General features: G+C 37.9%; 1 protein-coding gene across 1 annotated transcript in view; it reads right to left on the reverse strand.

Moving 5' to 3' along the window:
* Nucleotides 1-2,049: 2,049 nt before the first annotated feature.
* The window catches only part of gucy1a2 (guanylate cyclase 1, soluble, alpha 2), a gene marked incomplete at both ends in the record, with an annotated part of 37,480 nt that continues 13,857 nt past the window's right edge, over nt 2,050-25,672 (reverse strand). Inside the window, 6 exons of the mRNA XM_079245882.1 lie at nt 2,050-2,269; nt 2,661-2,815; nt 8,377-8,520; nt 10,171-10,443; nt 11,555-11,767; nt 22,564-23,468. Coding sequence (XP_079102008.1) covers nt 2,050-2,269; nt 2,661-2,815; nt 8,377-8,520; nt 10,171-10,443; nt 11,555-11,767; nt 22,564-23,468 — 1,910 coding nt within the window. The remainder of the gene's footprint in view (nt 2,270-2,660; nt 2,816-8,376; nt 8,521-10,170; nt 10,444-11,554; nt 11,768-22,563; nt 23,469-25,672) is intronic.

Genomic DNA, 25,672 nt, shown 5'->3' on the forward strand with positions numbered 1-25,672 from the left:
AACCTTGGTGTTATAAACAGAGATTTAAGCATGTGATGGTCAAAAATATATTTGGCCTTTTATAAGCAGATAAGTTTAGCTGATAAGTTGCTTTCTCAGTTGTTTGAAAGAAAGAAAAATATCATTTTTAACATGAACATATGAGCACACACAGGTAGTACCACTTATGTGAATAACCCTGATTATTTCTGAAAATGATTTTGCATCAGTAATGGGTTATAATTAGGATGTGACATTAAAAATGTGTTGACTTCTCATCATAATAAAACCATCTCTACTGACATGTAATATTTCATAGAAATTCATGCCCTCTTCAATTATTTTTTCTCCTTGTCCATTATCCAAGTCTGATCTGTACTTCACTGATGAAGAACAATGGCAGCAATATAAAAGGTTTTACACATGATGGAAGCTAAATATGCCAACAGTCTAAAATATTTCTGGGCTATTATCCAAACATTCCCCTCTCGGTTTATGATATTTTATGCAGATTTGAGTAGACAAATCTTTATGTTACCACAACTGTATTATTGAGCAACACTGATGTTTTTGACACAGCCTGAGATTATTAGAGTTGGTCACTCAGTCTCCTTGCAAACAAACAGACCTGAATTTGAATGTTAACACTTACATTTGAATGGGACTAAGTGTGTATTTTTATACAAGTGACAAGAAACTTTGCAGTTAAGTTACAAAACAATCAGGTTTGTTCATTTGTAACATGACAGATGTACAAACAGTGACTATGTTAGTAAGTCTGTGCATTACTCGATCTGGGCATAATTAAAAGGTTAAAAGGTAATATTTTCAGTCTTTGAGGAGTGCTTCATTTATGTAGCAAGCGTTTGATGGTGTTAGAATAAGCCACATAAATAGTTGATACTTTTTGGCCTAAAATTCTAAAGTCCTGGCCATGCCTTGCAACATCATTGGTGTAAATGTGGCTTATAACCACTGGCACATATAATTCCTTCTTTCATGCCATTCTCTCCCATGAAGTTAAAGTCATTAAAAAAACATTTTTTTAAAAATGGAAACAAAGGGGAAATGAAGCACTCCTTGTGTATATTTTTCATTTCTCTATGTATTAAAATTGAATTTATCTAATCTATATTTGAGCAGTGAAAAGGCACTGAGTTGACAGTAATTTTCAGTCCTACACAAAGTACCTGCAATAACGTAACTAGATAACTGTTGGCTATAGTTTGCTGTGAGTTAAAAGCAGGCAAGCCTGTAAAATTCTATTAGTATGACTGCTGGCTTTAGTCTTTTGTTGAGCTTTCTCAAAGTAAAACTGCTTGTTTGTTCCTCTCATTTGTCTCTCATCCTCAGCCAACGGGTCCTAGCTTGATGGGTTTTATGTAACATATAGCAGACATTTGGTTAAGCGCAGCATGACATAAGGATGGTTGCACAAGGAGGCAGGGTAGCTGTATTGTTCTTCATTAGTGGTCTTTCTTGCACAAGTGGACATAATGCACAGCAAAAATTAGTGGTCACCTTCTAAAAACTCACAAAAATTCATTTCCCAGCACCCACTTTAAGTGGATTTGTTCTGTTTGCACAATTCTATGGCTAATGAGAGGAACACTGGTCATGACAGTTGTCTCTCCAGGTATGTCTCCCTGCATTTTTTTTTTTTTTTTTTAGTCTGAACCCAGCTTGGGGTATTGTGTGGGACCACTGGAGAGACACAGATACCAGGTCTGCAGCTCAGACACCCAGCTAGATCATTAAGTTTTATATTAAGGTTTCTCTGCAAATTAATTCAATCAGTCCAGCTCCTTGGGGAAGGATGAGGGACTAGCACAGTTGCTGTTCCTCAAGTCTTTTGAAGCACATCTCCTTTGCTCATGGTAGATAAGGGCATGTTGTTCTTTTTCACCTACGATGAAAGCATTATTCACCCAAAAGGTCTGAATTGAAGCTTTTACAGGATGCATTTGCATATCCAAAGATCTGTTTTGTGGTTTCCTGTGTGTTCCAGGGGTTCCTGTGTGTTCCAGGGGTTCCAGGGGTCACTTACATTATGAAAACCTGTATATTGACCTACAAACTTGTTTCTCTTAGAAACATAGTCCCAATGCTGTAGGAGACTTTCCTCATAGAGGCTGGAGGAGCCGAACGAGAGCTGGTAAGTGAGGCATGGCTGTGAGAAGTCCCAGCCTCCAGGAAGTAGCATGTCCCTGGGATCTCTTTGGGAAAATTCTCTGGGAGCTCCAGCCGTGAACGAGGGACAAATGAAAAGGACCGATCATCTTTCAACAATCTGTTGATGAGATAAAAGCACAAAGACATGTTTTCTTTTTTTTTTTTACGAGAGAGTGCTATTCAGAAAGGAAGATGAAAGAGAGGTGAATTAAACAGAGGCATAACATAAATGAATATAATCTCTTTATTATAACATCAGCCTATAAACTCGCAGTATGCTCATAGCTTAATCCTAGAAATGACCCAGTTTTCTATAGATCAGCAAAATTCCACAAGTTACATATACACACGGAGTAAGTGAAATGAGATGGAAGAGCCTTATGTTAAAGGATGAGCACAGACAGAAAATATATTTAAAAATGATCTAAACCCAAATGAAAAGGCAAGTTAAACCACAAGAAATCAGGGCTTGTGTGTTACATGGGTTTAAGTATAGAGCAGGTACTTACTGGTAAGTTGTGGGGCTAACGTTTATACACCTCGGATGACTCCCCGATTCAAACTTGCTGGCTAGAGTCACATTGTTCCCAAAGAGGCAATAACGAGGCATTTTGACCCCAACCACACCTGCCAGCACTGAACCAGTGTGGATGCCTATCCTTAGCTAAAACAGAGGAAGGATGGAGATAGAAGGTGGTTGGGGAAGGTTGCAGAGGAAGATAAGAGGCAGACTGTTAGAGATTTTAGAGTGTTTTAACAGTGTCTGTCCTCATTTCCCAAATGCATAAGTGTTGGTAAAAGGAAAGGTGATGTAACACAGTGGTAAACAAGCCCCTGTCCCAGTTTTTTTTTCTTTATTAATGTGCTGCAGGTTAAATTGGGAATTGTAAAACATTAGCATTCTGGAAATCGGCCAAAACTCTAACATCAGGATTATTATTTGTGATAATCACAATCAGTATTGAGCCTCACGAAAAGCATGACTGACAACTGGCTGCTGAACTGAACTGCACGATGCATTGTCTATACCGTAGAACAAAAGGGGTCTTGCTTTTGAATCAGATGTGCCACATGTGGAGTTGGTATATTTGTAAAAATAGTTGTAGTTGTATCAATTATACTTCCATAATAGTGCAAGTGTTACATCCTGTGGCAGCAGAGTTTCAATTACCTGAGAATGAATGTGCAATTAATCGAATTAATGGATAATTTATTTTTGTTTTTTAGGGTTAGGTGTATTATGCTCACTTCACGATCTGGTAAAAGGATTCTCAAACCTACAAATGACTGAAAAACTCGCATTACCTCACCAGTTATTGATTAAGATCCACTGGTCACAAGTTATTATCCAAACACAAGCATGTAAATCTGAGTAGTCCCGTAGCTTTTTCATGATATATTCAAGCATTTTATCACCCTTTTGTTCCAAAGTGCATTCCAGCACACTGCAGGTAGCCATGGCAACAATGGTTGAGGGTTGTAGTGAGATAGAAAGAGCACAGACATACAGAAAGACAAAGGAGAGAGAGGCCAAGTGAACCTATAATTAGATGGTAGGACCTTGACAGCACAGGAGAAGAGATAAAGAAAATGAAACAGACAGCGATGGAGACAGGGCTGGCAGGTGCACCGGTGTGACCTATTTTTGTAGCTAAACTGCATACAGATGGTCATATACTAGTCTGTCTCCACAACAGACAACTGCTCACAGACACACAAAATACAAAATCTGCATCTGCGCCCACTCTCCTCTTTAATTCTGAGTCTCAAAATACAGGCACAGTAACAGTCATACACCCTTTGCCTCTGTTTTGCTGTGAGTCAGCATTCGCAGTACATGGCCTTCATTGAGCCAAAGAGCAAATGGCGCAGTGGCACAAACAACCAATCACAGTCCAGCCTGTGGCCATGCTGACAGAAAGATAAAGAGATTAAAATAGTCTGTGACAGAGAGAGGACAGAGTTGTTAAAGACTGAATCTCATTCTCCTCCAACGAAATGTTGATATATGTTTATGAGAAACCAATGATGCAAACATAATGCAATAAATAAACGTTTTACAGAAAGTTTGGTGAAAATGCTTTGCAAAAAGGTTGATGCATCATTATGATTATTTTGGTTTTCGAAGTTATGCTATTGTTTAACAGTTTTATGATACAAAGAGGTGGCTTTTATTCTACCCTAATCAATATGATGAATTCTTCTAAATATTAGAAAAACCTCCTCGTACAACACAGTAGAAGCACACCCTTTCAGATCATCCATTAAATCAGAACATCACTAACAGTTTCAACACAAATTATTATTTTTCTTTATCAAAAGAAACTGTTTAATAGTCGCTTAAATCAGATAGGACAACATAACTTCTACCTAACTTCAGCATTTCTATTTGCAGTAACTACTAGGGCTGTGACGATATGCTTTTGTCTCGATTCAATTCGATTCCAATTTTTTTGGGTCCCAATTCGATTTAAATTGCAATTCTCATGATTCTTTGATATCGCTGCTTTTTGTAGGGAAAAAAAACAAAATAAAATGTACAAAACTTTTTTTGCGTGTCATTTTTCTTGATTTCACTTAGGAAACAACAACACAGTAGCCAGATCATCATTCTACTGCTAGAAAGCCAAAGAAGACAAGTAAAAAGATCAATAAAATTGATAATGATAATTGTGGATTATTCTTATTTATGTGAAAAAATAGACTTTTTTAACAAAAAAAAAAAAAAAAAAATCAATTTTTTAAAATTGTGAAGCAAAAAATCCCGATTTTCGATTTTTTTGATTCGATTTTCCCACCCCTAGTAACAACTGGAGCTAAACGCTGTATTTGCCAGAATATCCAGAGTGTATCTAATCAAAAGGCCGACTGAAAATGATTCCCCACAGCTGACATGCCTTTGCACTTTGCCACAGCTGATGGTGCACTGCCAGGTTCCCTGCAGCAGTGTAAAAGCAGTTGCTGTAGAGATGCTACACACATTGTGATGGGTCCCTTTTCCTCTTTTTTTTCTCATTTTTTACTAGGATGGGCTTGTGTTGTCAGCACCCAACACCTAATTTCCACTTTGCGCAACCCAGTTTGGCTGCAGAGCTCAACTGTGAGGACAACTCTGGTTTTTTATTGGCAGTTCACAAACCCTTTTTATCTTATCACCACCCAGGTGGCATTGGGTGGGTGAGGAGAAGGTTGTTTCTTCCTGCCCTTTGGTAGAAGTGGCCTGAGAGTGGAGCCTGCACCTGAACTGTCCGCACAGTGGAGCCCAATGCTCCATCTCCCTCGTCTCTGATACATTCTGTTCTTTTAAGTTGAAGCCTTTATATCAGTATACAAAGATAATTGTGATCCCTGACCCGTAACTGGGGAGAGGATATGAAAATTTGTGTAAACTGTGTGCTGCAGACATAATGCAGTTGCTTGCAGCTGCAGTAAGAAGACGTCAGCAAAAAGCTGCTTTTAGTCAGCATGATCAGGTCCAGACTATTTCTGAATGCAAATGCTGCAGATACTGCTGAAGTTTGTTTAAAATATGCTCACTGGAAGAATTAAGTTTACACACACACTGTACATAACTATCACACACTGAAGCAGTAATATAGAAGAAAACAGTTAAGGTGTTTTCCTCGTGACATTTCTCTCCTCTTTATTTGCTGCATCTGCATCCCAGAATCCCTCTTTTCTCTCAGTACTCTTATACAGCTCTCATGCTCGTTTGCGTAACAGAGTAACACTGGCCGGGTCAGAGTGCACTCACTGAACAGGTTTCATCATGTTTAAGTGTTGAGTTTCTCTTTGCTGCACATAAAAATGAACAAAAATAAAAAGGAGACAACAATATAATAATAATATATGTAATATAAAAAAATTTAAAAAAAAAGACTGGAGGGACAGCAAGGAAGAAACTGCAGAAGAAAATAAGAAAAAGGAGTTACAGAAATACTCCAGAAGAAAGAATAGGGGACAGAGACAAGGGGGAGGAGACAGATAAAGAGAGGAGGAGAAAAAAACAGAGAGCAAAGAGAATAGGAAAGTGAGAGAGCGGGCCAAAAATGCTTGGCAAGTTCTTTCTATTTTGAGACAAATGGACAATGTTATGAGCACAGCAGTGCACAGAGCTGTCCTTTCTGTTATTTAGCAGCTCTGTCTTAGCTTCACACACACACACACACACACACACACATTTTGTCCTTAACTATGCATAGTCAGTTTCAAAGAGTAAAAACCAAATGTGCTTAAGAACAAACTACAATACAGTTATGTTTTTATACTATTTTTTTCTTTTGTTTTTTATGAGTCACTTGTTTCCTGAATCATTACACTACTTTTAGCATATCTTGCTCTCCAGTTAACTTCTTATAATGACAGTAAAATACTATTCACTGTCTTATCCAGACTAGAGTGTGATTGTCATACATGTAATCCTCCATTGTTTTACTTCATTTGCAGACTCTGTTTTAATGATAGGTAAGCCAGTGGAAATATTTTACTGCAGATCGAGACAGCTTTTTACATCAAAGCAGGTAAGCAACCAAAGCTATTCAGGCTCCCTATGAGTGTGAGGTGACCTTCACATAGAGTGGACTAAATATAGGTATAAATAAATCATAACCTGTGTTCACCATTTGATTCAATTTAATCATAAAATGAGATGTTTAAATCAAATTCCCATGGCTGTGATCATTTCTTTCCTTCCAGCCATAGTTCCCCTCCCTCTCTAAAGCCACACACCGTTCATATGGCATCAGTAAATAAAGGGGCATCCACTGAAGTTCTGATATCAGTGTTGAATGCAGTTCTGTAGGTGTTTCTGATATAACTGTAATTTTACCGAAACTGATAAATGGGGAAAACCTCTATGTTGTGGCTTCTTGTTTTAAGTTTTTACTAATAATATAAAAAAAATAGTTTTTTAGATGAGTAAAATATAACCAATTAAAAAACCAAACAAATTCAGCAAAAGTAGCTCTTTAAAAAATGTCTGAAGAAACCTGGTAAATGTTTTTTGTAAATGTAAAGAGAAAAAAGAATGATGAAAAGAAAAAGAATCAGTTAACATGTATATATACACTTACACAGGAACACACATACACACACACAGAGAGAGCACTCTGATGCTAGTTCACTACACTTTGTGTAGTCTTAAAGTTGATTCATGCTAGTTGAAAGAAACTAAATCAGATTCATTCTTTCAAGGCGCACCAATTCTCTTGCCTCATTTCATAAATCACGCTCCACTGAACCAGCAGCTAAAACAGCTACGCACTTTAACACAGCCTTGTGCCTTTTACTTGTCAGCTACAGTACCCGGCCCATTTGAACTGCTGGACTTTTTATCTTTTTGCATTCAGAAATTAAATGAATAATTACTGAAATAGATGTTTATTTTCTGTTTTGTGTCCAAGCACTCGCTTAAAAAAACAAAACAAAAAAAAACTAATGGAACTAATGGAACTTTCACGGGAACAAAATCAAGATTACTGAGCTGTAGGTGGAGGTTTTGTCACTACAGAAGCCAAATGCTGATCTCAGTTTATCTCAGCTTTATTTATGTGGACAGACTTGTGAAAACACAAGGAGTAAGACAGAAGTGAAAAAGAATTATGATATTAAAATGCGCAGAGAGGCAATATTTTAAGCACTGCTTTGACGTTAGATACATGTACTGAATTCAATATGAAGAAATAGAACCAAAACATTAGAAGCTCTGCCTCTTATTCTGGCAGCTACAATCAGAACAGCTTTATTCTGAGAATGAGGCGTTCATGTTGAGTGATGTGGAATGATGAACTCTTACTGGCCAAGTTGAGCTGGTTGTGAATAAAACGGTTACAACTTTTTAGATCTGTGTGTGTTAACTAGTAATCAGCAATGTTGCTCAGTGGTCGATGTATTGTCTTGGCTGGGCACGAGTCTTTCAACTAGCAAGCTGAGGCTAACCACTTGCTTCACTTACAAGCTTAGTAATGCTAATTATATTATTTTCTAATTTAGTGCATCACAGTACACAGCTGGAAGCTTCTGTAGGCTTTTCTGTTTCTGCACCTGCAATGCTACCACCAAGCCGAAATCACTTGCACAGCCTCTTCAGTAAAATGTAAATGTGAAAAGAACTTCACATGACAATCCTCAATAACAACACATCCGTTTTAAAATACAAAATGAACAAAACAAAGGAACATCCCAATGTATCTGATTATGTAACAGTGAACAAGAACGAAAACTCACCTTAATCGGTTTCCCATCTGGTGTTAGCACTTCCTCTGAAAGTTCCATCATCTTTAGCGCCATGTGTGCGATGGGTTTTGCATGGCTGTCAACTTTCTTATGAAGTCCTCCAGCCACACAGTAGGCATCACCTATTGTCTCAATCTGTGAAAGCAACGGGAGAAAACAAGCAGGAGCTGAAATGAATTCATTGTTTTACGTGAACATTTGCCAAAACTTGACAGTGAGTTCTGAAAAGCAGAACGTTGAAAGCAATCATCGGCTCCCTGTTCCATGTAGGGGCTGTAGTATCTTTCTGTTCTCATCCTTGGCCTACATAATGCCACTCACAGCAACCTGGACTTCTTTTGACCCTTTCTGAAAAACTGAAAATCCTAAGTATATACTGCACAAGTTTTTTCACAAATTCTTTAGAATAATTTGCTGACACACACACACACACACACACACACACCTCAAAGCTCACCAAGATGCCATATTTGTCTATGGCTTATAATTACAAAAGCTTCAATGTTACACAAATTCTTACAGTCTGTTTAATCTTTAAATATCTTATAGCAAGTAATAATTACATTCATTGCATGTCGTGCTTAAAATGATTCAGAACCATGATTGAATATAAATGCTTAATATTTCATAAAATCAGCGTAAGCTCAAAGCGTCCAACTTAGCGTGTAACTTGTTTTTTTAGCAAGAGTAAGAACTACAAAAGACACTAAAACACTTGACAGAAAATGGACTCCTACCAAAGATTTTAGAGAAAAAATAAATCATCCAATCATCTCCCAGCTATATACCCTCTTATATCTGCATGCAGTCTTCATTTATAATAAAGTTTGCCAAACTGGAAATCCTGCAGGTGGGAGAATTTACCACACACAACTAAGCACCTGAGTTTACAATATTTTTGTCTTTTAGATTATCACATGCAAATAAAGCAAATAATAACAATAAAGCCACTTTTATAGCTGTGTTAGCATGTGTGAAGATGAAGGAGTGAGTTGGGAGTCACCTCACATAATGCATGTAAAAAAAAGGGGGCCCAAGAAGAGAAAGAAAAAAAAGTAGAAAGATAAACTGCTCTCATTAAGACCCGTCATTGGCTAAATAATTTCAACAGTAACCATGACAATGGCGACATATGGGTGATTCAATGTCCTCCTGTTCCTGCTTTCTGTTTGCCACACAAATGAAATCCTCTGCTGCTTCACACATAAAGCCTCACATAAAACCCTTAAAAACAGCCACTCTTTCCCCTCATCTCGTCTTTACGTCCATGTATCTGATATCTGACATTTTTGATGGATTATATGGGGAAAGTGCAGTGTGGAAAGGGTTATGTAAATGTAGAGAAGTGATAATATTCAGTGGGGAAATATGTAAAAAGAGGAAAAAAAAGAGTATAAAGAGCATATTTGTTTAAAAAAGGACTGAATAAATAAGTGGTACAAAAGAGGAGAAGATGGCAGACCACAGGGATGACTGTAACTAACCTCAAAGCTACACTGTCAGATGGACAATATTGACACATCTTTGTTAAGCTCTCCCAGACTGGCCATTAATCAGTTACATTTTCCACAACAAGTGCGCTCACACCACAGCTCGCGCATACACATGCACACATATAAATCCAGCACACATAGACAGTGACACACCCCAGAAAGGTTTTAGCTGAGTCACATTTTATAGAAAGACTTTCAGGGAAAACTGGCCCCTCTGTCTTCCTGTACAACATAAAATCCCTGCCCCAGCATCTATTGTCAACAAAAGTTGCACACGTGTCTTCCCACTGACCTTATAAACATCCAGAATGCCACACTGGTAGTCAAAGCGTGTGTACAGTTCGTTCAGCATTGAGATGACCTGCATAGGTGTGCACTGGGCACACACAGCAGTAAAGCCCACGATGTCCGAGAACAGCATGGTGACATCATCGAATTTGCGAGCAGGCACCGGCTGACCCTGCCACAGTTTCTGTGCCACATCACCCGGAAATATGGAGTACAGGAGATCCACGGTTCTCCTTTTTTCCTCCTCCAGCGCCTGATGAGTCCGCTCTAAAGTGGCCTGAGAGAAGAGGAAAGGAGATTATGAGGCTTGCTGCCCTGTGTGCTTTGCTTTGATAAAGGTTCTGAAGACAGAACTGCTTCAAGGTGAGAGCACTGCAGCAAATTAAAATCAAGCTGCATTCAGATGTTTTGTTTTTAATTGTGTGTATTTGTTTATGTTTGTTTCTATGTATGAATAAAGCTTCATAAAATCTCCACAGAAGGATGCCGTGCCATACAACTGTTCAAACAGGTTGAGCTGTCGCTATTTATAACAGGGACCTGGAGGTGTGGTTGTAGAAAGATACTGATGTAACTGGCAGATGAATAGGACTGATTAAAAACCCAATTAATTGCTCAGGGGTACTAATTCTAACCAAAACATAAGACCAAGTCTCAGGGGCCCCATTCTTCCAGGCATCATGACTTAATACAGACACTCGGTATATCTTCTAAAAGGTGCATAACATATTATTAGACCTGCAAGGCATCTTGTTTGATTGCCATGGTTCCTGATTGCTATTTTACTTGATTTTGTTGCCAAAGTACAAGAAATTGGGTCTCACCTCAGTCAGTGGACTAGCTCCACAAATGAGAGGTGTTATCCTGAGAGCTAACTCGTTTTGCTAAAACTGTAATGGACAGGGAGTGACAGCCATCATGCATAGCTGACATCACAAGAGTATTTCTGTGAAAACGTATGTGCATATTTTGAATTTGGTGACAGAAGGACAAAAATTGGGACATAGCAACAAAAGGCTGGAAAGTTTAACTAATTGGGTTAAATGCTAACTCGTCTGTGAGGCCTAAATTCTTTATTGTTGTTGACAACTAATCACAATTTGTATCTGCTGGGGTTCTTTGGTAGCTGGTGGGGCTTAGTTCTAATGACATCCAGCAGACATAATTTAGCCAATATCATCTGTGCAGTGACAGAGAAAGGGATTATGGTATGTGGTCAGCTTAGTTTAAACGCTGCTAAAACTGTTCCAGCAAATTAAATATATTCCTTTGACAACATGAGGACACATGAAGACAAATTTATTAAAATTCTTACAAGAATGAAGTGATCAACACAGAAGGTACTTTGGCTGTAATGATGCAGAGCTTTGTAATAGCAAGCGTTTTACCTTCAGTTTGTCCATTCGTTTCTTAAGGCCATCCTGGGCCTTGGCTTGCTCCCCAACTAAGATTACATCCCGTGTGGCATCATGGATGGGGATATCAGACAAATGGAGACCCCTGCCCATCAGTTCCTCTAACTTATCAACACGTGGAGAGCCCAGAAACATCAGGGAGCAGGACTCAGGCACGTGGATCATCTGGCCCTTTAACTCCATTACCTGTTGGAAAAGAAAAGTCAAACAGAGAAAAAACTTTCAGTTTGTTTTGTAATAGGACTGATTCACAGAGACTTGTAGAGTGTGGCAGTTTCTGCTCAGTATTGGTTTCTCATTATCATAAATGTTATGTCTTCTGTGTCTTTGCTTTCAGTATCACATAACTAATGAGCCTCTGTATTTGTACTACAAGCATTTGTAACTGCATCATGTAAGGTTTCTCTCTACACAAATAAATGAGTGAATTACTAAGTAAGTTATTATTGTATTTACTAATAATTAATAAGTTATAATTAATGTACAAATATGTATGTACACAAACCCACACACTTCTTAAATGAAACCATCTAAACATATTATGATTACACAGCAAATTACTGTGATTTGCACAAACTTTATTAAACAGACCAATCTAAAAGATAATTCATACTTTGCTCAATGACAAACTTTATTTCAAGTAAAAAATACAAAAAGAAAAAAAAAACTATAATACGGTGATAGCAAGAAACAAGCAAAAAAAGCTGAGACAGAGACATGTTCATCATTGTTTTAGATCACCTTTAAGTTAAGTTTAGTTGGGAACTGAGGCTACAAACTGTTGAAATTTCTGACAGAAAAATACAAGACCATCAATGCTACAAAGATTTGGGCTGCATGCCTTCAAGTTGTGCACGCATACCCTGCGTCTATGAAGCCAAACTGTTGTAAGTCATGCACAATGAGGTCTGGCCATTTTCCTGCTGAACGAACTACTTTCCCCCTGGGAAAAAAAAGTTACCTTGACTGCAGAGTATGTCTTATACAAAATTCTAAATTTCTCTGCATCACTGGTTATTTCACATATAATGTAAGTTACCTATCGCAGAGGTAGCTTGCATAATGAGTGAAGTTACCATTCTCCCTGTGTTTGTGTGGGCTCTCTGCGTACTCAGCTTTCTCCCAGAGTCCAAACACATCCATGTTAGGCTAATTGGCCACTTTAAATTCTCCCTTGGAGTGAGTGTGAGTGTGAGTGGTTGTTTGTCTTTCTATGTTGGGCCTGTGTTAGCCTGTTGACCTATCCAGGGTCTACCCTGCTAATTGCTGGGATAGGCTCCAGTTCCCCTATAAACCTGAAGTGGAATAAATGGTGTTAAAAAACTGATATTTATTTTTACTTGATCAATGATTTCCTAATCAACATTGGTGGATGCTGTACACCCAACCCTTTCATCATTACCTACCATCAAATAATCTGTTTATCATGGCATCCTTCAGAATGCTTTTATTTTAATATCTTATAAAACTAGGTAAACTCTTATACTAGTGCATGATGCATAAAAAAAGTCATGGTTAGCCCAGTTTTTATGAGCAGAAGAAGATGATTACATGTCCAATGTCCAACCTAGTGCTGCTGGTAACTGTGCAATGACTTTTCTGTCAAAGCATAAGCAGTGGATACAACAAAAACCTTGTCTTTCATGACTGCACTCTGTCCAACAGTGTGGCAGTATTTCAGTGTCAGCGAGTTTCAGCAGTGAACATTCAGGGCTGATAACAAAATTCAACACTAATCATGATATAATCGAATTATACAATAATCACACGGGAGCAAGACAAGTTCAATGTCAGCCAAATTTTTGTAATGATACTGCATGTACCTAGTTCATTGTGTTAACTGCACTGCGGTAACACTGAATTTGCATCTAAATTGTGTGGCAGTGCACCCAAGAGAAAAAATAAGGCACACCAGTGCAACCAATGCAAAAACTTGTACATAAGAGTCTTGATACATAAAGCTAAGTTGAGTGTTTTTCTGAGCTTACTCAGCACTATGCAGCTGCCTTGAGAAAAATAATGCCCCAGGCATCTTTATCAAAACATGTTACTTGTTTTGTGCAGCCTATCTGAGGGTATCCTGCTTAAAAACTACTAAAACAAGATCTGAGATCATCAATATTACTGCCACTCATTATTACACAACTAATAAGATGAACTGAACCCATCAACACAGGAAACCTGAAAACAACAAAAAAAAAAAAAAAAAAGAAAAAACAGTTTGTGCTGTGCTTTAATCAATGTAAATGTATGTTGTAAGCTTGCTGTTAGCAGTATAGTTAAAACTGGCACATTATTTTTCTTTTGTTCTTTTTATTTTTGTTGCCCTTTTTGTTTGTTTTGTAAGAGGTATCCTTCCCACATTCCCACAAGAAAAGCATGATACAGTCATGAACTTAAGAAAAAGCTCGGCAGTAAAGTAAAGACCCCCGTATCACCATCTGTGGTAAGATAGTAAGGAATATCCACAAACAACTGCAGGATTATTGCCAATGGTATCTGGAAAATTTCAGTGTCTCAGGATTACTTGCTGCTTGACATTTTGCTCACAAGCACTTAAATGAAAAATATGTGCAGGACCTGTTAAATGTCCTGAGCACAGGTGTGAGGAGGACAAACAAAACAGAGTTCCTGTTACTCCAAACAAAAAGAAGAAGAAGAACTCAAACAATAGCAGTTTACATAAGGACATGTTGAGGAAAGCCATTACTGGTCTTTAAACATAATGACAACCACACCTATTGGGCTTTGTGGATAAGCCATTCAGCTTGATTTCCATTCCTCCTGCTCAGTCCCTTTTCTCTCTCCTGCATCACCTGTTTCTAATTCTGCTTGTCTCTCTCTTCATCTATACTCCTCTCTGTCTCCTCATCCCTTCTTACTCTCTTTCTCCATAGTGTCAGATAGATTATTCCGCTAGTGAGCACACTGCAGCCCTGTTTTATTTATAGCACAAGGCTCTCCTATGTCTGCATAATACATACAGTCTACATCCACACACTCACAGTATTTCCCCACACACATCCAAAGGGAGACACATGAACTACCGCTGTCTGTTTTACACAAATACAAAAGGCATGCATATATGCACATATGCTGCTTTCAAAAACAGGGTCTGAGTTCTATACACACCCATACTCAGAATCTCAACTTGCCATTTTATTTTATCAGGAACTGCTCATCTGCATAGTTCTTTTAGTATTTTAATGAGCTCAGTCATTCTTCGCCATCAGCGTCTGTGCATGCTGATGATATAATGCATACAATTCTGTGTTTTATTGGAAGTTTGAGGAATCATGTAAGTGTAACCACTCCTGTGTGCACTCTCAAATGCAAGCATGCAAAAAGCACATGCCACCATGAACAAATGGCAGCAAGAGCCGCTGTTTCCTGACGTTGCTTCTGGCCGAGTGGGAGGGCCTACGCGCCTGACATACTAACAGCCATCTCCATGGAGACTGTGAATTTAGGGAGAGCTAAATACAAAATGAAAAACATGCTGTAGAGCTGCTTGTACAAATATCATATCCTGTCGTTAAATGCTTTCCTAAATTTGTCGCTTGCAAATGTGTATGAACCAGCTAAACAACTAAGGCAAGGGGGTTTAAATGAGACATTTCTGTGCTACATTGAAGAAAACCTTTACAAGATTTGGTTAACAAGGATGAGTTCTGAAAGCATGGCTAAACTTTTATTAAAGTCTAATCTCAGACCGTAGCTGTTGTGCATGTAAGAGGTATCATTATACTTTCCAAAATTTGACCATGTTTCTAAATTTTTGTGGGCGTACATCTGATGGAAAAATATATTGCATCTTTTTGGGAAGTAGCTTACACTCACAGGATATGTACATTTAATTAGGGATGCATGATATACTACTGGTCGATACATTATTGTCTGATAAGCAAGAAAATGAAATTGTTATTGTGCTGATAATGGAATTTCAGCCAATAATGGAGTGGAGCACGCTGACAGACAAGATATGCCTCTTGAAAACTAAGTTATGAGTAATGAGTGGTGTTTTTTTTTTCTCTTCAGTCTATATGCACAAGAACAAAGCAGTACTCTGAAAAGAATGTGAGTAATTACTTGAATCAAAGGTAAGGATATTGCTCCTGTCCCCAGCCATTCAAATACAAGTTCAAAAATTTAAAATGCAAACTTAAAGAAATGCAGTGTCTCAAGTGGTTCACTCCTGTACATTAATAGTAAAACATAATACATAATATTAATCAGCAGGTAACATGTTCATCAATAAGAGCATCAAGCATGCCAATACAATAAAAATGAAAAATTAGTGTGACAAAAATCTACTTTAAATCTAATTCAATGAACTCTAAGTGTTTATTTACATCAGCAACTGTTTAACAGCAGTATGAGCAGCAATAACAACTAAATGTTGCTATTCTTAGGAAAACCTGCTCAATGCCAAACTAAAGTCAAGGTTACAGCTTAATGTCAATTTCCTGCAGACACTATACAGCACAGAGATACAGACCCTGTTGGTCTCCAGCAACTTCTTCAACCCGTCCTGTTAGAAAGGCATAACGTTCCTCCAGGACTCCAAGACAACTGCTGTGAGCATCCACTGCTGTTTTTCCCTTTTACAGATGTGCCATGGTGATTTTGTCTTACTGTTACACAACATGGGCTCCACTTACCATCCAACAACTGTTTTTGTTGCTGTTTTATTCATGTACAGTAGGTATAATTATGCCAGTGTCTCCCCACCTTACTCTCAGTGTCGGCCTCTGTTTCTCTCTCACTTCCATTTTCTGGCTTACTGTGTAGCAAACTCACATACTCATGGACACACACACATGCACACCTCCCTGGAGGCAGTTGTGTTGGCCTAGTTGTGCGTCTCTGTCTAACTCTGCACTCTCTTCTGCTTCTGCCTGCATCTCTGTCACCACAGCACAGAGAATGAGGAGGTAAGTGAACTGAGGATAGAAAATAAAAGAAACAGAGGTGAAAAAACAAAATAACAAATATGAAAAGGAGAGGAGACTAGATAAAACATGTGTGTAGATCAGTATGTTGTGACCACGTTGATCTATAATCCTTCATGTACCACTCAAACTAGACTACACGTTGTGAAAATAGCTTGTATTGGTTGTTGGTCTCACAAGAGATTTAATTTAAACATTGATAATATATATTGATTAAATATACACACACACACACATACATATATATATATATATATATATATATATATATATATATATATATATATATATATATATATATATATGTATGTATATATATATATATATATATATATATATATATATATATATATATATATATATATATATATATATATATATATGTATGTATATATATATATATATATATATATATATATATATATATATATATATATATACATATATATATATACATATATATATATACATATACATATATACATATACATATACATATATACATATACATATATATATATATATATATATATATATATATATATATATATATATATATATATATATATATATATATATGATGTGTGAAAAGTAGAAAATTTTGACCTGGATACTATGTTAGCAAGTTCGTGTATAACTTCTGGTTAACTTTTTTTTTTTTTTTTTTTTTTTTTTTTTAAATAAAGTACAGTGCTTTTTACTAAGTAGATTTTCTCCAGTTTACCAACATGTGTCTGAGAAGGTCAATTCAAAATTTCTCAAATAAAGATTAAAAGGTTTTTTTTCATACCTCTCATACTACAGTACTGCAATACTGAAAGAATTTCCATGTATAACGGGCAAAGTTGAGATCTAGAGTTTGACAACTAAAGGTATTCAAAATGATTGCATATCAGCTCAAATAAAATGCAATTTCACGGCGTGTTGTACAATGCACACATTCATCCATGGAAAAGTACATTGCAATGCAATACAGAGGCAAATGCAACATTTTCTTCTTCTGATCTCTGCAACAGAGAAACCATCATACTGCTGATGACGAAAATGGTCATCCACATTGTTGTAAGTAACAAGTTCATCAGACTATCTGTGATAGTCTGAGATTGTGACAGTCGTTTTTAGAGAAGTTCATTTACACTGCTGTGATAGCAACATGCAGAATGTTGAATCAAGATTTGGTTAGAATAAGCTGCCGTCAAATTAAAACCTTTACTAGGGGATGTCTGTTCATGTCGTCCTACTAAAGACAATGAAAAACTGCATTCTTCAGACTTCACAAAAGCATGAGGCAGATGAGGGTACAAGAGGGTACAGGGTGTCTGATGTCCAAAAATGTCTCCCAATATTTTCCCTATCTTCTCCTTCCAATTGTATGCCCTTTAGCACACTCAGCAATGCTCAGTTTTATATATATAACGATTACTGAAATGTACAGATTCAGGTTGCCATTGCCAATGGCAACAAGGAGCTCCAAGGAGATTAAAACGAGAGGTGGGAGGAGAAAGGAGGGAAAAAAAACTATCGGGCCAGAAATGGAAAAATAGAATGAGAATGAAGAGTAAGAACGCAGGAGGGACAGAGACAGGCAAAGAAGATGCACTGTATTTGAAACACAGAAGGGTGGGACAAGTGGGGAGACAGATAGAGGAGAAGGATAGCAGGCAGTAGAGCAGACCACTAATGGATTGTCTTTTGTGAGCAGACTATGCCATGTCAATAGACCTTCATTTGCATAAACAGCCATTGAGCAGCAAAGAGTCAATGAGTCATTTTCTCTCACACGCATACAAACAAAATGCTGCAATGCTCTTATCTTGTCAAACTTTTAACGTGCAATACTCTCACATCCCACTCCCACAGTAAAACTTGAACACAATTAGACTATGTAAGCTTCATGGAGGAAATCTGGCACAACTGAATGTACAAAAAAAGACAGTGTTTCAACAAAAAATTGCTCTTCTAAGATAATTTTATTTTATTTTATATTTAAATAAGGACCAGGATTAACTTTATTCTCCCAAAAGGGAAGTTGTTGTCATGGACAACAACTGCAGCATAATTGCAGTCACAGTACAAACACACATCGTTAATGAGAAGTATCCACAGTAAGCCATACATGTATCTACATTAATAATCAAAATATAAAAATTAAAGCAATAGGAACATAATTCCAGAGTATTAGAATAAAATAAAAACTAAATAAAATCAGAAGTTGATGAGTATTTATATAACAGATAATTGACCTGCATAAGAAATTACTTATAAATAACTGGGAAAACATCATCAAATGCAAATAAAACCATTTTTCAAGTACATTAACCTCTATGCATGAATTATATCCAAAAATTCCGAGTTAACTAGGCTTAGATTTGGTACAATCAAGAAAACTTATAACAAGGAAAATACATTCAGTTTGCCTCTGTATTCTTATAAAACCGATTAGTAACCCCATGTAGGCAGGACTCAGATATATGCCGTAGTTTACCACTCAGCAGATCTGACACAGTCAGTAGCATTACCTGGTTGGTGTCTTTGCTGCTGTTTGACAAAGTTGAACTTTTACACAGCAAAGCAGAACAAAACAATCAATTCAGCAATACCAGACATCACAACAGTAAAAATGAATGTGGTGCGAGATAATTTAGTATAGAGTCAAAGTTCTATCCTAATTGTTCTCAGTGATCACAGACTGATTATGTTTTTGACATGTTCAATAACTGTTATATTTCTTTCTGATCAACCCGCTTGTTCTCTCCCGCCACCACGCTTTGTAGACCCATCAATGGACAAAGACAGAGAGGACAGTGATTTTCAAAGCACCCTGCTCTAAACAAACAAACCGTAACAGCAGCGATTTATCTGCCTCAGATCAAAGGTGGTGCTGTCAAGATTTTCTTTGTACTCAGAGATGCAGGTGCACATATAATGCTCACACAAACAAACCTCATTGAAAGATCTCTAGAAATACAGTACAGTTGCATTTGTTACATAACAGCAACTGCAGATCCAAATGTCATGGAGCTAGAGCTAAATTTGTATTTTCTTGTAAATAACTGCTAAAAGTGAGCTGAGGCCAAAACAACTGCTGTCTGGGCTCCAGCTTACATCAAATGCTGCACACACTGCTCACTTACAGCTGCACTGACTCATCTGAAGCACAGTTTTGACTCTTTGACCCAAAGAGTCAGGGAATTTCAGGGTATCTGCAGCAGAAAAACATCAGCTCTGTGAAGGCAGGTGTCAGGATTCTGTCTTATTCATGCTGATATTTAGAAGACAAAAAATATATATCTACTTCAAGTAAATTGATGAGCAGGCCAGTAGGCCAAACTCTTAAAAAAGTGAGGATGTTACCTATCGTATTATGTCTGAAAACCAATAGAAATGCAGTGTTAGGAAAAGCTAGATAAATTTTATGGTGCAAGGTTCTGAGCACAGCTATTGGCAGTACAACCTCTTTACACTCCCTTGTGTGGCAACCACTGTGTTCACACCAAGAAGAGAGCCAGGGAGAGATGCGAATTGCCCTTTTCAGTAAGCCTTTGAATGTCTCCTGCACAGCAAATATCCCTGGGCGAAGAGAGGAAAGGAGTCAAACTGAAAATCCACCACAGGCCATGCAAACACACACCTACAGTGCAGCACAGGGGAGCGTGACCCCTTTGCCACGGCCTGTGGCCTTCTTTCTCTGCCCTTTCTTGGGAAAATGTCAGCCCTTCCTTTTCTGGCTTTTCTTTTTATGCTACTCTGCCCAGGTGATACAAGATTTATTGTGAAAGGAAAAAGAAAAGATATGCTTGCCCTCTTACTCCACAAACACACACTTTCAAATGTCTAGTGGATGGGACTTTGGAGTGAAGAGGCCTTTTTTAGGAGGCAGTGATGTCAACACAGCACAGTAAAGCCACATGTTGCAAAATATCCAGAAAACAGAATACAACCATCTGCAGGCCAATATAAAGGACAACTTGCTTAATCGATTCAATGTATTTTATTTTACTTCTATGCATAAATACACTAATACACGCTAGCCGCGTTTGTTATCTGGTCCACAGCAACAAATTGTTTGCATCAGAGGTAAAATTATGGAGTTCAACCTGACAAATTGAAATGTTGTGAGCATATGTGAAACTCCAGTCAGTGCAGCACTTTGTCTGTGTAATTCAAGAGAGAACAGCTGCAACATAAACTGGAAGTAAAGGCAGCAGAGAAGGAACACAAGCTCTGTATTCTTCTATTTGTTCTGCTGTTTGTCATTCCTGCATTTTTCAACGGTGCTTATTGTGCTGCAGAGAGTGATGTTCAAAAATGGCCTTTGATTGAATTTTCAAACAATATTTGCAACTTTATTTGCAAACATTTTTGATGTTTTGATATCAGTAATACAACTTGATAAAACGTAATTAAAAATCAGTGAAAACTGTTCTTTGGAAAGCTGCAAGTGCAAACAGTATAACTATTTAAGAAAGGCATCTCTCAGTGTAAAATTGTCAAGAATTTGGGAATTTTTTCGTTGATATTTCCACAGATTCCAAAGCCTCAAGTAGCATCACTTGTGATTTATAATGTGTCTGTAACATGAGACAAAAGTATTTCTCTTTTCAGCATCCAACTGACTTATGTCTTCCCAGAAGCTGCAACTTTCATCACGCTTAAACTGCTACTGATTCATCACCTGCATTTTTACAAACTAGCTTCAAATTTCTGTGACAGATTAAAGAACGCTAATCTGCGCTTATGCCCTGTGAAAAGGGTTATATATTCATAGTCAACAGCCAAAAATTGGTTTGCTTTCAAAGAATCGCTCGTAAGTTCTGGCCAATAAATACAAAGACTGAGACCGGTAAAGGGAGCGAACTTGCACAGTGTGGTAAGGATACCAGTACACTGCTATATCTTCACACAGCTAGTAGATGTTTGCTGCTGTATTAAGGTTTAAAATGTTGTATTTTGGAACTTACAGACTCAAACATACAGTTGTTCAGCATTGCACCCTGGCCTGACCCATCTATCTCGGCTCTGGCAGTTCTGTTTTGTATCAGGGTGTTTGGTCTGTCACTGACATCCTGCATTCAATCAATAAAAAGCAGGATATAGCACGCACAGTGCCAAGTGATTAATAATGTTTCTGGAAAATATGAACCAATTCAAACCTCACTCTTCCTGAGAGAAACTATCACAAGCTTGCAGGTGTTGCGGTAGAAAGACATTCAGAACACACACAGTGCTACACATCGACCTTTCTTATCCTTGAATTTCCTAATTTATTACAAGAAACAAGATCCAATATTTAATTGGACCGCGATCCTCCCTTCAAAGGTGAGAAGACCAGCAGTTTATTAACATATATCCTGCTACAATAAACTCACTAAATTTTGTGACAGGGTACACAGTGTATCCAAAGGGCAGATTTGTAACAAACTGTTAATTGTGTCCAACTGTGTACTTACACAGGCCTACTGAAAAAAAAAAACAGTGGACACTCTTGTAAGATAACAGCAGAGAACAGGATTTACTTTTTTTTTTTTTTTTTTTTTTTTTTTTAACATTTTTTGATAGTACAGAAAGTCCTGTGCTTGACCAAGATAATGCTGAACAATGCACAGTGTTTTAGCCAAACTCTTCCCAATAATGGGACTTATGCCCATTCCAACACTTTGAGTGTTTCAGAATCTCTGGATGGCTGTGAAACACAATGATGTGAAAGCTTGAATCTTACCTGTATGTGCCAACAAAGACAAAACTTGTTTCTGGGATGAATTCATTACTAGTGTTCAAAATTTGCGGACTTCGGGAACTATAAAAGCAGCCATGTCATCTAAATTTTGAAACTGGATTATAGTCATTTATTCAAAGAGTGATTTAAATATCCGTGACCTCACCAACGGTCAAAGCTTACATGCATTTGTTAAAGCTCTATCTAGTACGGAAAATATATAAATAAAAAAAGAAATATATATATAAAAATATATAAACTATAAATTATTATTTTTTTAAAAGTAGGATTTGTGAACGTAGTATTAGCTTTACCTTTTCCTTGGTGCCAGTCTGTGTGGTGTCAGGCCTAGTACGGATGGTGAATGGGGATGCCAGCCTCAGCAGAATGCCCTGGAAGGAGGGCTCCATCTTAGGTGAGACTATCTCAAAACAGTCCCTAAATGAGAGGCTCCGGTGTGGCTCAATACGAGCCTGTCTTCTCAGTCCTTCCCCAAGCTGCAGTAGCTCCATGCGAGGCCCCAGGACAAGATGAAATGGAAAGGCACGGCAAAACGTGGCCAGGCCAATGCGCAGATCACTGGGATTGGTGGAGAGTAAGAGGGGGGGCCGTTTAGTGCTTACTGAGACTGAATTTGGGTGGGAAGAAAGGGAGGATGGACATGTCTCCTGGATTTGAAAGGAAAGGCATACTGTTGGAACAGAGGTTGGAAAAAGAGAGGGAGGAGATGGGGAGGAAGAGGGCGATGCAGTGGGGGATGCAGTGGGAGTGGGGGTTGTGGAGTCACAGTCTGTATGCTCTGTATCTTCATTCGGCAACAGGGGAGTCAAAGGTGGCACCTCTTCCACCTCAACTTCTAAGTGAAAGATCCGCCTGGCAACAGCTCTTATCAAACCCGGCATGACCAATCCGACAACAGGTGCAGGGTTGAAACAGTGAAGAAGCAACACCTTCCCCCTTCCATCGCTTTCATTTCCAACTTTGTCCAATTTTCTTCTCCCTTTCTCCTGCTCAAGGGGATCCTTGCACTGGAAGGAGGGACTCTCAGATGAGGCACGGCGACCTGTGGAGGTGCGAATGTGTTCCAAAATAGCATCAAAACCATTGAAGAAATCCTGAAGGTTGCCACCCACAGCCCGAAGCACTCGCTCATTTTCTTCAAAACAGAGGCCAAAGAACTCCTCTCCAAAATGCTCCCGCAGCTCACAGAAGGGTACTCCTGTGAAATTAAGAATGCAAAATACAAATTAAACACAAAATATTGACATGATGCACTAATAAAAATGTTTACTTTCCACATGGACAGTATTATGTAAAGACTTGAAATGTCAAAAATAGCAATGTGCCATAAGATATACACTTTGCCCAAGTCACAACTTAGGGCTTGCATATTGATCCACGTTTTAGCTGAACATCATTTTTCAATAACTAAAAAGCATATTAAAGGTTACAATCAAAAGTGATCATATATTTCTGTTTTCCAATTACACATGAGAAAAAGCCGTCTGTTAGTGCTGCACCATGAACTTGTTTAGTCAAAATTTAAATCCAGTTGAAATTATTTTAAATCAGCTACGGAAAATCGGGATTCACGGTAATCAAACCTCAAAGCCTTGCCACAGAATAATGAATATTGATAGGGATAGGATAAATTAATCATGTCATAAGGTTGCCAACTAAATAATAAGGAAAAAAAACAGGATTTGCAAATTATTTTTTTTAAAAAGTCATTTATATTTAACAACAAACACTTTGAAGACTGACAACACTTAACAAAAACAAAGTAAAATCAGTTCTTCAAACCTCCAGTTTGGCGTCTCAAATTTCTTTTTGTGACAATTTCTGATCATTTCCAACTGGGAGTAGGTCTCAGGGCTAGTACGTAAAAAGGATCTAGGGATTATAACTATGGATCCTACAAGAAGAGCTTGATGAAATTTCCAACTGACCAACTTACTTACTGCCACTACCATCTGGACTAAATGAATAACATAACATGCACTGATGACTGAAGGAACCACAATTCATTGGTTCATATAGAGGTTTGTTCCAGGTACTATTTCTGCATTTCTTAATTAATTGCACATACAATTGCATTTCAACCTGTTTATTTCTTTTGACATTCTACTGATTTCTGATTATTTAGAGTTTGGAAACAACTCTAAAAATGTGGTTGAAGCACATATAAATCCAACTTTAGATGTAGTTAAAGCTAAGTAATACATAAAGCAAAACTAAAGGAGCTTTCTGCAAATCTAAGATGTTAAGTGATTAATTATTTGGAAACCTTATATAAAAAAAAGTTCAAAATTTGATTTCTGAGACCATTTCTTAAGAACATGATCAACATTAATCTCACAGAATAAACCTAAACTGCATAAAAAAAGAGCATATTTACAAAAACTGTCATCATATTGTTGAATAAAAAGCTAAAAGATTCCTTGACTCAAATGAAAAGAGTGCATGGTTTAACAGAGTTCTGAGTCTGTATAATGGAATAACTGGAACTGTGTTGATCCAGGAGTGAATCAGAAATTCAGAAGAAGGCTTAGATGTTGCAGAGGGTGGATGAAGCTCTGCTGAATGACTCATTATTCAATTCAATTCAATTCAACTTTATTTATATAGCGTCAAATCACGGCAATGCCATCTCAAGACGCTTTACAGACAGAGGGGAAAACATAATGAAGGCCAATTCATAACAGCCTATATAAGGAAACCAACAGATTGAGTTGAGTCCAACTCAATCTCCCATCCTGAGCAAGCACACTGGCAACAGTGGGAAGGGAAAAAACTCCCTTTTAACAGGAAGGAAACCCGGCTCAGGACAGGCAGCCATCTGCCTCTGCTGTGTGGGGGGAAGAGGACAGAAAGACAACAGACAACAGGAACTGCTACTCCCGGCCAGGGAGACCTGCTGAGACAGGAGACATACATGTTAATGATGCAACACTGTTATGGGGGGGGGGGGGGGTAAAAGAAAGAGATAAAGAGAAAAAGAAAGAAGCTCAGTGTATCAGGAAATGTCCCTCAGCAGTCTAAACCTATAGCAGCATAACTAAGGGATGCTAACCATCCCTAGCTATAGGACTTATCAAAAAGATAAGTCTTCAGCCTAGTCTTAAAGGTGGGGAGGGTGTCTGCTTCCCTAACACTAACTGGGAGCTTATTCCATAAGAGAGGGGCCTGATAACCAAAGGCTCTGCCTCCTGCTCGGCTCTTTGAGACTCTAGGAACCACAAGTAAGCCTGCAGTCTGCGAACGAAGTACTCTACTTGGTATATAAGGAACAATGAGGTCTTTGATATATAGTGGTGTCTGGTTGTGGAGGGCTTTATATGTAAGGAGAAGGATTTTAAATTCTATTCTAGATTCAACAGGCAGCCAATGAAGAGAGGCTAAAACTGGAGAAATATGATCTCT

The sequence above is a fragment of the Telmatherina bonti genome (assembly GCF_933228915.1).
Source record: "Telmatherina bonti genome assembly, chromosome: 9".
Lineage (NCBI taxonomy): Eukaryota > Metazoa > Chordata > Actinopteri > Atheriniformes > Telmatherinidae > Telmatherina > Telmatherina bonti.